The following is a 16,701-nucleotide window of genomic DNA, read 5'->3' on the forward strand; positions in this document are numbered from 1 at the left end:
AGGAGAGAGATACATAGGGAGATGTAGTACATTCCTCGATTCATCATTTACAGCTGATTCTTGAAATTTTATAAGTAGTTTCTCGATTTAGTATCTGCAAGGGCATGACAATGCCACGGGATCATCAGTCAGCATGAATTTAACTATACAAGCCACCAGTTGCTCAACTACAAGCCAGGGAGCTTAACTCTGGATGAGGGAATTAACCTTGATGTACGAGCCATTCTACAGGGGAGCAGAGTCTGAATACCACACAGAGAACAAGCATGGAGGAAAACACAATATGTGACCTGTGTGAGCAACTGACAACTGAGCACATGGAGAAGGATGAGGAGATTAGTGTTTAACATCCCGTCGACAGCTAGGTCATTAGAGACTGAGCACAAGTTCGGATTAGGGAAGGATGGGGAAGGAAACCAGACGTGCCTTTTCAAAGGAACCATCCCAGCATTTGCCTGAAATGATTTAGGGAAATCATGGAAAATCTAAATCAGGATGGCCGGAGATGGATTTGAAATGTCATCCTCCTGAATACGAGTCCAGTGTCCTAACAACTGTGCCTCCTCGCTCGGTCTGAGCACATAGAAACAGAGCACTGTGCAAGGCAAAGTCTTCATCCATAAGCACTGAAATCAATGGTGGAACAAACTGACAAGCCTGTTAATGCCAGCACACAATCACCTCAGTCAGTGGCTCTGCCCAAGACAAGCTTTGTCTAAGCTCTTCATGACAAGTGTTCTGTGATAACTGCACAGCTTCTCTGTCTTCATCTCAATGTCTGCTGATGGAGATTATGAACTCAAAATAGTTTCTGTCTATCTTCAACTGTTTGCCATTTCAGTCCTTACAGCATCTCCATTACATTCTCCCAGGGTCAATCAAACCTTTGAGCATTCATGCTGCCCTTCTCTGAATATGTTAAGTATCCCCTGCTAGTCCCATTTTGTATGGATCCCACACACTTGAGCAATTTTCTAGCATTGGCCACATGGATGTTTGTAAGCAATCTCCTTTATAGACTGATTGTATTTCCTTAGTATTCTAACAATGACCCACAATCTGCCATTTGCTCCATTTACAACTGAGCCTATGTGGTCATCCTATGGTGGGGCCTGACAGCCACATGATCCTGCAGAGGAGTAGCAATTTTTTCAGTAGTTACACGGACAACACTCTGGAAGATTGACCAATTTGGCCTTGTAATATGGGAACTACAGCCACACGATTCCCCATGGGTATGCAGCTCTGTTTTATGAATGAATGATGATGGCATCCTCTTGTGTAAAATATTCCAGAGGTAAAATTGTCCCACATTTGGATCTCCAAGTATGGGCTAATCTGGACACTGTTACCAGAAAAAAGAAAAAGAAAAAAATTGGCATGCTACTGGTTGGAGTGTGAAATGTTAGACCGCCTTAACCAGCTGCATTATAGAACTTGAAGTCAGATGTGGTAGGAGTTAGTAAATGACAAGTAACAGATAGGACGGGATTTCTCATTACAATAGAAAAAGGTAGTCAACACAAAATCAAATACGAGTAATGAAGGAGTAGGTTTAATAACGAACAAGAAACGAGGGATGTGCATAAGGTACTATGAATAGCATAGTGAACAGGTCATCAGACAGACACAAGGCTACAACTCACCAACTGAAAAAAAGTATGACGAGATAAAAGAAATTATCCAGTAGATTATTGGAGATGAAAAATTAACTGTGTTGGGTGACTGGAATTTGACAGCAGCAAAAGGAAGAGATGGTAAAACAATAGAAGAACATGGAATGGGCACAGGGAATCAAAGGGGAAGCTGCCTGGTACAATTTTGCACAGTGTACAATTTAATCACTTGGTCTAAGAATCATGGAAGAAGGCTGTATATGTGTAAGAGACCTGGAAGATTTTAGATAAATTATATACTGCTAAGACAGAGATTTTAAACTGCAAAACTGTTACAGGAGTAAATGTACTCTCTGGCCATATTATGAAATGCAGATTACAAGTGAAGAAACTGCAATAAGGGAGGAAATTGTGGAAGGGGAACCTCAATAAGCTGAAAGAACTGAAGATTGTTGGTAGTTTCAAAGGGAGTGTTAGGGAATATCTGACAGAAACAAGTTATAGAAACATGATAGAAGGTAAATGGGTAGCTTTCAGAAATGGAACAGTAAAAACTGCACAAAAGGAACAACTAGGCAAAAAGAAAACGCCACATTGGAATTCTTGGATAACATATGAGATATCAAATTCAACTGATGTAAGAAGAAAACATCAAAATGCAAAAAGTGAAACAGGTGGAAGGGTATACAGATACATAAAAAAGGGAGAGTGACGGGTGATGTATACGCAGACAAGGAAAAAAAAATACCCGGATTTCCAGGTTAAAAATACACTTTCTCCTGGATGAAAACATACTTTTTCCATGTTATTAAGTGACAGTATATTTTCCCCTTGGAATTGTAAAACTTATCAATCCATTGAATGGTTATGTTTTTATACACAGGCATGGAATTTCCCAGCACTTTAGAAAACGAAACTCAGGGAAGAAAACTCCTTTTGGAAAGATTTTTATGTGCAGCAATATGTATGCTGTATATTTTCATTTACGAAAGTATAGATTTGAATTCCACCAAACACTGCATGTCACTTTCCGAACCATTGTAATCGAGATTGTGATGCACTTTTGTAAGCTAGTCATAGCTCATGTCACGTGATCCTGCCAGCCGATGACAGCGGATATTCAAATCACAGGACACGAGATGTAGTCAGCTAATAGCAACATCACTGTTAAGTAGTGCGGATACATAAACAGGAAAAGTTAATGTTTTAAATTAATATACATAGTGTTGCCACAAGGAAAGCAAAGCTTTCATATATAATATTGGTCTCTAAGGTTAATAAGCTGCAAGAGAAGCTAAGCTTTCACGTATAATATTGATTTTTTGTGCATGTTACACTTTAGGATACATCGCACAAATGTGCCAGTAAAACTTTTAGCTGAGTCCAGTGACTTGGCCTCAAAGTTTTCCTCAAATAAATTAGCTACCACAGAGGAGAGAGAGAGCTTCCTGTAGCACTACATCAATTTGCTCATATTAACGACATGAATTTCTGATCTTCTGGGCTCGAAATACTTCTAAATGGCTCATCATCAAATGCTCTGTGATTTACGAAATTCATCGTACATTTTCGCACATAGTTCAACTTGCGTAAAAGGAAATTTACTTTGAAAGTAACGCTTTTCAAACCCCCATTCGCAATATTTTCCCGTGACCCGTTAGAAATAGGTTCGTTTCAGTAGTTGTCAGAGAGCGCCCGATAACAGGCGCCACCGCACTTTGGCAGCTGCTATGACACAGGAAGCCCGTATGTTCGTATGTGTAAAACATTAAAAGATCTTACATTATGTCATAAAAGAGAAAAAGACATCAGGGGATATCTAAGAGCATCGGAATTTCATGAACCATACTAAAATGGCACATTTAAAGTGCATACTTAAAGAGAACATTCGTATGTCCAGATTCCCAATGAAGCAGGCCTTGACCTGATATTAAGCTTTCCAGTGTGGGTTTTGGGATGTAAATTTTCTTGGAGTACCAGGACTGTATTAACTAATTTTTTATTCTTTATTATGGCATAATGCCATGCGTGCTAGAAGATCAAAATGTGCACTTGAAATGCAGCGAGCAGTTGAAATTAGCCAATAGTGTGGAACTAAACACTTTGTTTCAAACACATTGACTGCCTCAGCATGAAAGATAATAAAAACAAAATTTCTTTAGCAAACTGACAAAAATAACTACATTGTTCTAGAAGGCGATTAATGCATGGCTGTAAGAAAAGTGGAAATAAAATAAATTTGAAACTAATAATGTATATTAGCCTTCCGTAATTATGTGAATGTATTTTAATTCACTTGATAGCTCCCGGCCACAGAAATCCATTTTGTTTCCATTTGACGAGAAAGCAGTAAACGAAGAGGAAACAGCAAAATCACTAAATGTAAACATGGGTCATGTGGAGACAACACACTTCTTCCCCACTATAACTCAGGCTGCTCTGCGCATCAGCCTCAGACCTACGATATTTCCGAACTGGGGCAATACTAAGATAGTGGTGCCCCCCCCCCCCCTACCCCCCCCCCCCCCCTTCTCACCCAGCCTCCTTCCTTGAGCGTTTGAGATATGTCAAAAATTGTAAAAAAATCAAATTTTCGAAATATGTTAGCGCACAGCTGTCTGAAGAGTCTGATACATAAAACATATGTGTTAGAGGAAATGTAAGACATTTTATTTGGTCTTAAGTGTGCCAAAGTGCAGTGCCACCAGGGTGGCTGAGTTGTTCTAGGCACTTCAGTCCGGAACTGCGCGACTACTACAGTCGCAGGTTCGAATCCTGCCTCGGGCATGGAGGTGTGTGATGTCCTTAGGTTAGTTAGGTTTAAGTAGTTCTAAGTTCTAGGGGATAGAGGACCTCAGCTGTTAAGTCCCATAGTGCTCAGAGCCATTTGATCCATTTTGTGCAGTGCCACCCCATTTCACACAGCATTCTTCTATCGCACATCACTGTATTTTGCTCCGTGGAATTGAAACGTGTATATTTTGTATTGGATGCCATCAAACTATATTCAGGACAGTGGAAATTAAAATGCCCTAGTGCCTATCCTGCTCCCAGTTGCACGGTTTGACACTCTGCACTCTTTAAAAAAAAAAAAAGTAAAATAAAAAAAAATTCGCAATTAATACTGGATGGGATTATTTGTAATCAGGAGAACAAGAACTCTTCAGAAAATTTGCACTCTTTATTGCCTTTTAGCTAATAAATTTCTGTTTTGGGTGACATGAAATTAAATGTAGGGTACATACCCCACCCCCATGAACCTTGCCGTTAGTGGGGAGGCTTGCGTGCCTCAGCGATACAGATGGCCACACCGTAGGTGCAACCACAACGGAGGGGTATCTGTTGAGAGGCCAGACAAACATGTTGTTCCTGAAGAGGGGCAGCAGCCTTTTCAGTAGTTGTAGGGGCAACAGTCTGGATGATTGACTGATCTGGCCTTGTAACACTAACCAAAACGGCCTTGCTGTGCTGGTACTGCGAACGGTTGAAAGCAAGGAGAAACTACAGCTGTAATTTTTCCCGAGGGCATGCAGCTTTACTGTATCGTTAAATGATGATGGTGTCCTCTTGGGTGAAATATTCCGGAGGTAAAATAGTCCCCCATTCGGATCTCCGGACGGGCACTGCTCAGGAGGATGTCGTTATCAGGAGAAAGAAAACTGGCGTTTTACAGATCGGAGCGTGGAATGTCAGATCCCTTAATCGGGCAGGTAGGTTAGAAAATTTAAAAAGGGAAATGGATAGGTTAACGTTAGATATAGGGGGAATTAGTGAAGTTTGGTGGCAGGAGGAACAAGACTTTTGGTCAGGTGAATACAGGGTTATAAATACAAAATCAAATAGGGGTAATGCAGGAGTAGGTTTAATAATGAATAAAAAAATAGGAGTGCAAGTAAGCTACTACAAACAGCATAGTGAACGCATTATTGTGGCCAAGATAGACACAAAGCCCACGTCTACTACAGTAGTACGAGTTTATATGGCAACTAGCTACGCAGGTGATGAAGAAATTGAAGAAATGTATGATGAGATAAAATACTTATTCAGGTAGTGAAGGGAGACGAAAATTTAATAGTCATGGGTGACTGGAATTTGAGAGTAGGAAAGCGAGAGAAGGAAACATAGTAGGTGAATATGGATTGGGGGTAAGAAATGAAAGAGGAAGCCGTCTGGTAGAATTTTGCAAAGAGCATAAATTAATCATAGCTAACACTTGGTTCAAGAATCATGAAAGAAGGTTGTATACATGGAAGAAGCCTGGAGATACTGACAGGTATCAGATAGATTATATAATGGTAAGACAGAGATTTAGGAACCAGGTTTTAAATTGTAAGACATTTCCAGGGGCAGATGTGGACTCGGACCACAATCTATTGGTTATGAACTGTAGATTAAAACTGAAGAAACTGCAAAAAGGTGGGAATTTAAGGAGATGGGACCTGGATAAACTGAAAGAACCAGAGGTTGTGCAGAGTTTCAGGGAGAGCATAAGGGAACAATTGACAGGAATGGGGGAAAGAAACACAGCAGGGATGGCTAGAGGACAAATGTAAGGATGTAGAGGCTTATCTCGCTAGGGGTAAGATAGATACTGCCTACAGGAAAATTAAAGAGACCTTTGGAGAAAGGAGTGCCACTTGTATGAATATCAAGAGCTCGGATGGAAACCCAGTTCTAACCAAAGAAGGGAAAGCAGAAAGGTGGACGAAGTATATAGAGGGTCTATACAAGGGCGATGTACTTGAGGCCAACATTATGGAAATGGAAGAGGATGTAGATGAAGATGAAATGGGAGATAAGATACTGCGTGAAGAGTTTGACAGACCACGGAAAGATCGAAGTCGAAACAAGGCTCCAGGAGTAGACAACATTCCATTAGAGCTACTGATGGCCTTGGGAGAGCCAGTCATGACAAAACTACACCATATGGTGAGCAAGATGTATGAGACAGACGAAATACCCTCAGACTTCGAGAAGAGTATAATAATTCCAATCCCAAAGAAAGCAGGTGTTCACAGATGTGAAAATTACCGAACTATCAGTTTAATAAGTCACAGCTGCAAAATACTAACGTGAATTCCTTACAGATGTATGGAAAAACTGGTAGAAGTCGACCGCGGGGAAGATCAGTTTGGATTCCGTAGAAATGTGGAACATGTGAGGCAATACTGACCTTACGCCTTATCTTAGAAGAAAGATTAAGGAAAGGCAAACCTACATTTGTAGCATTTGTAGACTTAGAGAAAGCTTTTGACAATGTTGACTGGAATACTCTCTTTCAAATTCTGAAGGTGGCAGGGGTAAAATACAGGGAGTGAAAGGCTGTTTAAAATTTGTACAGAAACCAGAAGGCAGTTATAAGAGTCGAGGGGCATCAAAGGGATGCAGTGGTTGGGAAGGGAGTGAGACAGGGTTGTAGCCTATCCCCGATGTTATTCAATCTGTATATTGAGCAAGCTTAAAAGGAAACAAAAGAAAAATTTGGAGTAGGTATTAAAATCCATGGAGAAGAAATAAAAACTTTGAGATTCGCCGATGACATTGTAATTCTGTCAGAGACAGCAAAGGACTTGGAAGAGCAGTTGAACGGAATGGACAGTGTCTTGAAAGGAGGATATAAGATGAACATCAACAAAAGCAAAAAGAGGATCATGGAATGTAGTCGAATTAAGTCGGGTGACGCTGAGGGAATTAGATTAGGAAATGAGACACTTAACGTAGTGGAGCAAAATAACTGATGATGGTCGAAGTAGAGAGGATATAAAATGTAGACTGGCAATGGCAAGGAAAGCGTTTCTGAAGAAGAGGAATTTGTTAACATCGAGTATAGATTTAAGGGTCAGGAAGTTGTTTCTGAAAGTATTTGTATGGAGTGTAGCCATGTATGGAAGTGAAACATGGACGATAAATAGTTTGGACAAGAAGAGAATAGAAGCTTTCGAAATGTGGTGCTACAGAAGAATGCTGAAGATTAGATGGGTAGATCACCTAACTAATGAGGAGGTATTGAATAGAATAGGGGAGAAGAGGAGGAGTTTGTGGCACAACTTGACAATAAGAAGGGACTGGTTGGTAGGGCATGTTCTGAGGCATCAAGGGATCACAAATTTAGCATTGGAGGGCAGCATGGAGAGTAAAAATCGTAGAGGGAGACCAAGAGATGAATACACTAAGCAGATTGAGAAGGATGTAGGTTGCAGTAAGTACTGGGAGATGAAGATTGCACAGGATAGAGCAGCATGGAGAGCTGCATCAAACCAGTCTCAGGACTGAAGACCACAACAACAACAACAACATAAAACCACTAAAGACAAAAGACAAGCAATACAGTACACATTTCTTCAATCTTTATCTCCTAGCATTGTTTTCTCTCTTATCTTGCTACAGCTTTACATGGTTTGCTTTCCTTTCTGCGAAAGAATCTATTACTTCATCATAGTTCGTCAAACGTTTTGCTACATGAAAATCGAAATATCATTGTCTAATACTGTGTAAGCTGTTAATACAAATAGTACCCAAGACTGGTGTGGTTTCTCGATCTGATTATGTCTATTTTGTCTCTGTCTGCTAGATAAAATAAAACAGGCCTTTCTAACACTGCAGAAATAGTAACACACACCAAATAAACTAGACTGTTTTGGCACAAATGCTCATTTTTATAACATGACAGAACGTAATTCACGAAGACCAACATAAAATGCCTATTAGGCCTACCACATGCAAAAAGCTTTATGTTAGACATTAGTTGCACATTTCATTCATACGCTCCAGTTCCTCAAGAATGAGATTGGAAAGTAGTAGTACGAGATTTTTATATAAATTTGAAATCGTCATATTGTTCCCTAATTTGTATGATGTCCCCATTTCCTCTCCTTCCTCGATCTAACAAACGATCTTGTCATGACTAGTTCTGGAACTATTCCTGCCTTTGTCAAAACTTATTCGTCGGTTAACTTTACTAACCCTGCCCGAATCACCGGTTTAGTTATCCCTGATTATTATCCGGTTAGGCGTTGTTATGTTCGTACAAACCATTTTCCGTGCTACTTCCATAATAGAACTTAAGCGACTGCTAGACGGGGACTGCCCTTACTAGTGTAGCAATCTGCTTGTATAGCCCGGCCCCTTTTGCTCTCTCTCTCTCTCTCTCTCTCTCTCTCTCTCTCTCTTCTTCTTCTTCTTCTTCTTCTTCTATTTTTTTTTTCCTGTGGGATCAAACTGCTGATGTCATCGGTCCCTAAGCTTACACACTACTTAATCTAACATAAACTAACTTACATGAAGGAAAACATATACACCCATGCCCGAGAGAGGATTCGAACCTCCAACGGGAGAAGCCGTGCGAACCGTGACAAGTCGCCTGAGACCGCACGGCTACCCCGTGAGGTTTATGATTCATTCAGAAATCAACTTACAGAGTGTTCAAAAACCAACAGGGGTGCACATCAAAATCATATGAGTAATCGATAGACCAACATGCGCTAGATGCTAGGCGCTCTGTGAAACAAGGTTTTTCTCCTCAAGAATATGAATTTGGCACCACCGCGCCCCCCCCTCCCCCTCATCACTCATAGATCCGGGCCTGTTGCACATGCATGTATCTGGCAGTTTGAGTCCGGCAGTAATTTTTCCCGGTTGCATCTAGCAATCTAGCTGCTTGCTGCGACTTCTTATACAGCCAACAGCCACATTTATGTAGCCAGAAATGGGAGAAGGTACCACTCATATGCCACTCAACTGAGCAAGCGCATGAGCCCGCTAATAACTGCTAAAACGAATCTGGTAAACATTTGTGACGTCACACTCATCAGAGGCAAATTCTTGTTATGAAGCACTGTATAGTCATCTTAAAGCCTTTGACACAGTTTGCTGTTGGCACACGCTTGTATGAGCACTGTGTTTTGTTGTTGTACACGGCACATTTCCTTTGCAATTTATGTTTTATTTTTGTTTTTTTTTTCTCATTCACGTTTTATTGTTGCAGTATTATTCTGCAGTAGCGGGATACAGTAATATCCTTTGTTATCGAATCTTACAAGTCAAAATTACAAAAATTAGACTGAAAACTAAAACAACGAAAAATTCCCAGAATTCTAAAAAATTCCCGGGTTTTTCCCGGTTTTCTCCTGGATGAAAAAATTCCCGGGTTTTTCCTGGATCTCCTGGTTGTCCCGGGTCGTATACACCCTGGATAGATAAGGCATTAACAAAAATTAGAGAACTTTTTTGGGAGGAGAGATGATGCTGTATGAACACCAAGAGTCTAGATGAAAAGCTAGAATTGAGCATAAACGTAAGGCTGGAAGATGCAAGGAATGTATAGAAGGGCTATAAAAATATAAAAGTACAAACTATGAAGACAATATTATAGTGAGGGGGGAGAAAATGAATGAACACGAGGGGGAGGATGTTACACTGCATGAAAAATTCAAAAGAGCTCAGAAAGTCCTGAGTCAAAACAAAGGCATCTAGATAATACAACTTTGCCTCAGAATTATTAAGAGCCTTGTGAAAAACAAATACGAGAAAAATGTTTTCTTTTCGTATGCAGGATATGAGAAACAGATGAAATACTCTCAGACTTAAAAAAGAATTAATAGTAAAACCATCAAAGAATGCAGATGCTGACAATTAGGAATATAAGCAAACTATCAGCTTAATAAATAATGGTTGGAAAATAATAATACAAATTATCTACAAAGTATGGAATGACTACTATAAGGTTATCTGAGGGAATGTCAGTTTTGGTTCTGGAGAAATGTAGAAACACATGAAGCAATATTAACTTGCTAATTATCTTAGAACACATGTTGAAGAAAGGCAAATCAATACTGATAGCGTATGTAGCTTCAAAGAAAGCTTTTAGCAATATTGACTGGAATAACATGTAAAGAAATTGACTGCAGTTATAAGAGTCAGAAGACATTTACGGGTGAAAGTAATTGGAATGGGACTGAAACAGGGTACAGCCTGAGCGCCCCCCCCCCCCCCCAACCCCCCATGGATAATGTCATATCTAACCAAAAGAATGTAGGAAGTTACACTTAATAATTCAACCAATGTAGGCAGCAGAAATCTTTCCAATTGGGGAGAAATCACTTACGGGCTTCCGCAAGGCCTTAATTTCCTCATATACGTAAACTACCTTCCATCTAAACAACAAGCTGAATTAGTTCTTTTTGAACAAATCACAATAGTATTGCAATCCATCCAAACATATACACAACATGAGAAGTGGTAAATAATTTTCTGTGAATGGTCTAATTCTCAATTTCAAAAAGACACAACATATTCAGTTCATGTCCAGATACTATACCAACAATAAGTGTAAAAAACAGTGAAAAAATTTCAAAAATTTTAAGTGTCCATATTGATGAGAATTTAAACTGGAATAAAACATGTTCTGCAAATCTAAAAACAACTTAGTTCAGCAATATTTGCATTTCAAAACATTGGAAATCTTTGGGAAAGGTAAATCAGTAACTTGACCTATTTCTGAGTACTTTCTTCATTCAATAACATCGTATAGGGGTAACTCATCCTTAAGAAAGAAAGTGTTCATTGATCAAATATGTATTGCAAGAATAATAAGCAATGCTCACCCACGATCATCTTGTGGACATCTGTTTGAGTAGCTCACATTTCGACTACTGTTTCATAGTATAATTACTCCCTCATGGAGTCTATTGTAAATAATACATTAAAGTTGAAAAGGAATTACAATACCAGAAAAAAATGATATTCATTACACCACATCAAGGTTGTCTTTAGCAGAAAAAGTGGTGCATTCAAAAGGTGGTGGGTAAGGGATACTAACTCCCAATATCATTAAAAAATAATAATAATAATTTAAAAGGTCAGGATAGCCATATTTTCATATGAATGTGTAATGTGATTGTTAAATGACCAGTTTCATGTCATTACAATGAATTGTACAAATGATCTGTGGAACATGAAACTACATAACAAAAGCTCACGTGGCACACATGTGCTGTCACTAAAGTTACCTCTGTAGGCCAATGTGAGGTTGCTTCTCACCTTGATACACCAGAATGAAGAGGCTAAGAACATAAATACATGCCTAAGAGATGTACAAGTATTTACAAAGGGTAGCATCATATTTGAAGAATTTCTTTTAATACGATTGAACACTTATCCACAAATGAGGTACTTCAAGAGTAAACACAGTTTTCATATTGAGATGAATTGGATGAAGAACTATACATGAAATAGTAATTAGGATGGTCTTTGGACTCAACTAGAATGATGGAATCCCACAAAAGATGTAGACTAGTATTTTCAGTAAGCAATTCAATGCATTCTAAAGCACTGTGGAGCATTTTATTGCTGGCCTGCCTCATTGGCAGTTTAAAGCAATGAACAAAAGCTATATTTCTCTGAAAAGCATTATCAGCTACAATACCACAGCAAGAATCAACAACATTCCAAAATAAAATTTTAACATCCATAAAAGATGATGAATAACAGCAACAGAAACTTACAAAATGTAATATTCCAATGTTTAGTGTGCCCTTTCTTTCTCCAATCTATTACAACATGCAAATTAAGAACTATAAATTTAGAGTACCTCATACGCTCCCAAATAAAACAAGGCAGCAGACCTATTTGCAACAGCCAGAGCCATTTCCTTGCTGTTATACAATGCATGTGCCATGCTCTCTGTAAACAATTCAACACTAGACGCATAGTCTTTGTATTTGAATTTTTCATTCCCTTCAGCCCTCAGTTTTGATGACGGAGTTGGTGATTTCTGCAGGCATCTCTTACTTTTTACAAATGTGATCCACTCCAACAGTTTCATTCTGTGAACAGAAATATAAATAAAATTATATTTATATTACTCTTTTTACTTACAATTAATACTACAGAACTAGAGTAGATGACACTGAAAATTAAATTGTGTCAAGTTTAATGGATTATAACATTAGTCTTGCCTCTTTCTAAGTATTTTAATGTTCTTAGTAAGGAAGTTATTTATAAGTAACTGCTTTAGCATCAGGTGAAATGACGAGTAGTAAATGTGTCAAAATGTTACAACAACACCAAGCCACAGTGCCGCTGATAACACGAGATGATTTCATCAATGAAATTCACTGAGGAAGCTTGCATTATCATATGCTATTTGATATGATTGAAACAGCTTGCTACTTTCATCCATTTAGCTAGCAAGAGGGGAGATAACATTGTTATTCCAGTGAAGCCAGTAGCAAGCTAAATTCCTTCCTGTGCCACCAACAGTTTGATTAGTACAGTGCACCTATTGTCACAACATCAGTAAAGAATAGCATGTGGTATGGAGCAGTGGTGTCTTTTGTGTGATGTACTTGCCGCATTCTGGCAACCCAGCTCCCTCCATGATAAAGGCTCCTTTTCTTTTTCTTTAATCCATGGTTGCACTCGTGCCTCTACTGTGCATTGTGGTGGGATGGGACCAACACAGCAGACATCATTATTAGTTAATGGCTGCAACCCTCTAAAATAGACTTGAATGTATTATAAGTCACAGAGAAACAGACAGACAGCTAAATGACAATACTGATGTTTGGGTCTGTTGGAATGTGAACTGCTCCAGTATTTGGATGTACTTATGACTGGGATGAACCTCCTGTGAGCATAGCTCTGCTGAGGTTTAGCACTGTTCAGATGTGCCACCAAACACTTTGGGCCCTGGCACACTAATCCACGAGGGATAGAGTTATTAAAGGTCTTACTGTCACATGTGAGTTCCTGTGAAGTCAGTATTAGGTGGAACAACATTGGGATTAGTAGTCAGACGAAATCCACGCAATTGCTTTAGTCTACAAGATACACCCAGATACTACAGGACACACACAATGGTCAGAAGTCTGGCCAAATAAACGATAGCATGGACCTTTGAAATCCAATCACTTCTACTACTTGTTTAGGAACAATACACTGAAAAAATATTAGTGGAATTGGGAGAGACGTTAAATAATATATTGAATAGGATCACAATGCTCATCAGAGGTGCTGTGAAAACTGAAGATCACGATGTATTTCATTATAGAGGATCTGAGCAAGAAGGAAATTTAATTGTGGGCTTACTGTGAACAAGACTATTAAAAACAATAATACAGCAAGATATCATTTGTAATCCATACAGATCATTAAATTCTATGCACCAATGTGCTCACATTCTGATCAGGATGTAGAGGAACCTCACAGAGAGTTACAGAAACTAACAAATGATAGCGAATACCATTAAAATGTAATACCAGGTGATCTCAATGCAAAAACGGGATGTAGTTTTTTAAAAATGGTTCTTCAGAAGGAATTCCAGTTATGAGAAAGCATGCATCACCATATACTATTTGGCTTGTTAAAACAGCTTGCAACTTTTACACATGTAGCTAGCAGGAGGGGATATAACATTTGTCATTCTGGTGAAGCCAGTGGCAAGCTAACTTCCTTTTAGTGTCACCAACTGTTTGATTAGTTTCCCCACGTGGAACAACTTTGGGATTCTGAGGGAACCCAGGCAAAGGCTTTAGGCCATAGGGCACACCCAGATATTACAGCTCACACACAAAAGTCAGGAGTCTTGCCAAATGAACACTAGCATTGGCCTTTGAAACCCACTCGCTTCTACTACTTGTTTAGGGAAAATAAATTAAGACTTGTTAATAAACACACCAAAAAAAGTTTTACATCTCCCCAGAGTTACCCAGAACTCCTGAAGACAGACGTTGACTGTGGATATTGTATCACAGACACAGTCCCTCTGACTGTTCAGAGATGTCAATGAACCTGCCCAAAGATGTAAAACAACTATGCAGGAGCAGTGCCTATTAGACGGAGGGGGTCCCAACAGCCTACCAGTTCCAGTCATTCCACCAGGAAGGAGGTACACGGCTAGTGTTGTTGTAGTTTAACCATGCCTAGACGGTCAATACCGCAGTTCGATCGCGTCCGCATTGCTACTTTGTGCCAGGAAGAGCTTTCAACAAGGGATGCATCCAGGTGTCTCGGAGTGAAGCAAAGCGATGATGTTCGGACATGGTGGAGATACAGAGAGACGGAAACTGTTGATGACGTGCCTCGTGCAGGCCACCCAAGGGCTACTACTGTAGTGCATGACCGCTACCTAAAGATTATGGCTCAGAGGAACCCTGACAGCAACGCCACCATGTTCAATCACGCTTTTTGTGTAGCCACAGGACATCGTGTTACAACTCAAATTGTGTGCAATAGGCTGCATGATGCGCAACTTCACTCCCGATGTCCATGGGGAGGTCCATCTTTGCAACCACGACACCATGCAGCGTGGTACAGATGGGGCCCAACAACATGCCGAATGGACTGCTCAGGACTGGCATCACATCCTCTTCACCGATGAGTGTCGCATATGCTTTCAACAAAACAATCATCGGAGATGTGTTTGGAGGCAACCTGCTCAGGCTGAACACCTTAAATACACTGGCCAGCGAGTGCAGCAAGGTGGAGGTTCCCTGCTGTGAGCTGACTTACACCAGTGGTAGTCATGGAAGGCGCCCTAATGGTCATACGATAACGTGAATGCCATCCTCTGACCAATAGTGCAACCATATCGGCAGCATATTGGCGAGGCATTCGTCTTCACAGATGACAATTCGTGCCCCCACCATGCACATCTTGTGAATGACTTCCTTCAGGATAGCAACATCACTCGACCTAGAGTGGTCAGCATGTTCTCCAGACATGAACCCGATCAAACATGCCTGGGATAGATTGAAAAGGGCTGTTTATGGACGACGCGATTCATCTAGCAACTCTGAGGGATCTACACCAAATCGCTGTTCAGGAGTGGGACAGTCTGGACCAACAACGTCTTGATGAGCTTGTGGATGGTATGCCACAATGAAATACAGGCACGCATCAATGCAAGAGGACGTGCTACTGGGCTTTAGAGGTACTGGTATGTTCAGCAAATTGGACCACCACCTCTGAAGGTCTCACTGTTTGGTGGTACAACATGTGATGTGTGGTTTTCATGATCAAAAAAAGAGCAGAAATAATGTTTTTCTTGATCTTTATTCCAATTTTCTGTACAGGTTCCAGAACTCTTGGAACAAAGGTGCTGCAAATTTTTTTTTGATGTGTCTACAATGATGAAAAGTCCTTGGTGCTTCTGAAGAACCAATTTTTTAAATTGTATCTCATTTTTGCATTAAGATTCACTGTCACTTGTTACTTTCTCTAACTTTCTGTAGAGGTCCTATACCTTCTGATCAGAATTTGAGCATGTTGGGTGCACAGAATAGCTATGGAAATGGAAATGAGCGTTTGGCATCATTGGCCGGGAGGCCTGTATGGGGGAGGGCCGGCCGCCTTGGTGCAGGTGTTTATTACATTCGACGCCACATTGGGGTGACCTGCATGCCGGGAGGGGGATGAAATGATGATGAAGACAACACAACACCCAGTCCCTGAGCAGAGAAAAATCCCTGAGCCAGCCGGGAATCGAACCCGGCCCCTTAGGACGGCAATCCGTCACGCTGACCATTCAGCTAAGGCGGCAGACATAGAACAGCTATAGCACATACACAGTTCAAATACTCTATGAAATGTGGCCATGTAGAATCTTGCAAATCATCTGATATTTTATTGGGTAACCATCCTATTATTGTCACGACGCTAAAGAATGCTACCTGGCCTCACTCCAGTAAGTTATACAAACAGGTCATGCATTAGTGGAATTTGTTGGATCTATAGATGTTTTGCTTTAATTAAAGTTACTATCTGGTTTTATATAAACTGTTTCCAAGCGATATAATGTAACTGCCTGACGTTAGTTTTCCAAAACATAAAGAATGAAGTGCTAAAGATTTATTGATGTAATGATAAAAAGTCCTTCATGGAATATGACTTGTGAAATGAGGAAAGGTACTTACACATCATGTAACTAAGGCAACTGAATGGTTGACAGGCATGCTAACAAGACTGAAAACTTCGCTGAGCTTTCAAAAATTTATCTTCTTTAGAGCTAATTAACATGCCATTTACATCCACATAAATGCATACAGCTACATAGTACGAGCTGACTATTTTTCTCAGCACTGTAGTG

The 16,701-nt window shown here is 40.0% G+C and overlaps 1 protein-coding gene across 1 annotated transcript in view; it reads right to left on the reverse strand.

The window, feature by feature from the left end:
- LOC124794629 (SET and MYND domain-containing protein 4-like) overlaps nt 1-16,701 on the reverse strand; it is a 110,639-nt gene that overhangs the window by 81,149 nt on the left and 12,789 nt on the right. Inside the window, exon 2 of the mRNA XM_047258135.1 lies at nt 12,205-12,439. Within this exon, the coding sequence (XP_047114091.1) occupies nt 12,205-12,439 (235 nt within the window). The remainder of the gene's footprint in view (nt 1-12,204; nt 12,440-16,701) is intronic.

Source organism: Schistocerca piceifrons, chromosome 4, assembly GCF_021461385.2.
Source record: "Schistocerca piceifrons isolate TAMUIC-IGC-003096 chromosome 4, iqSchPice1.1, whole genome shotgun sequence".
In the NCBI taxonomy this organism is placed as follows: Eukaryota; Metazoa; Arthropoda; class Insecta; order Orthoptera; family Acrididae; genus Schistocerca; species Schistocerca piceifrons.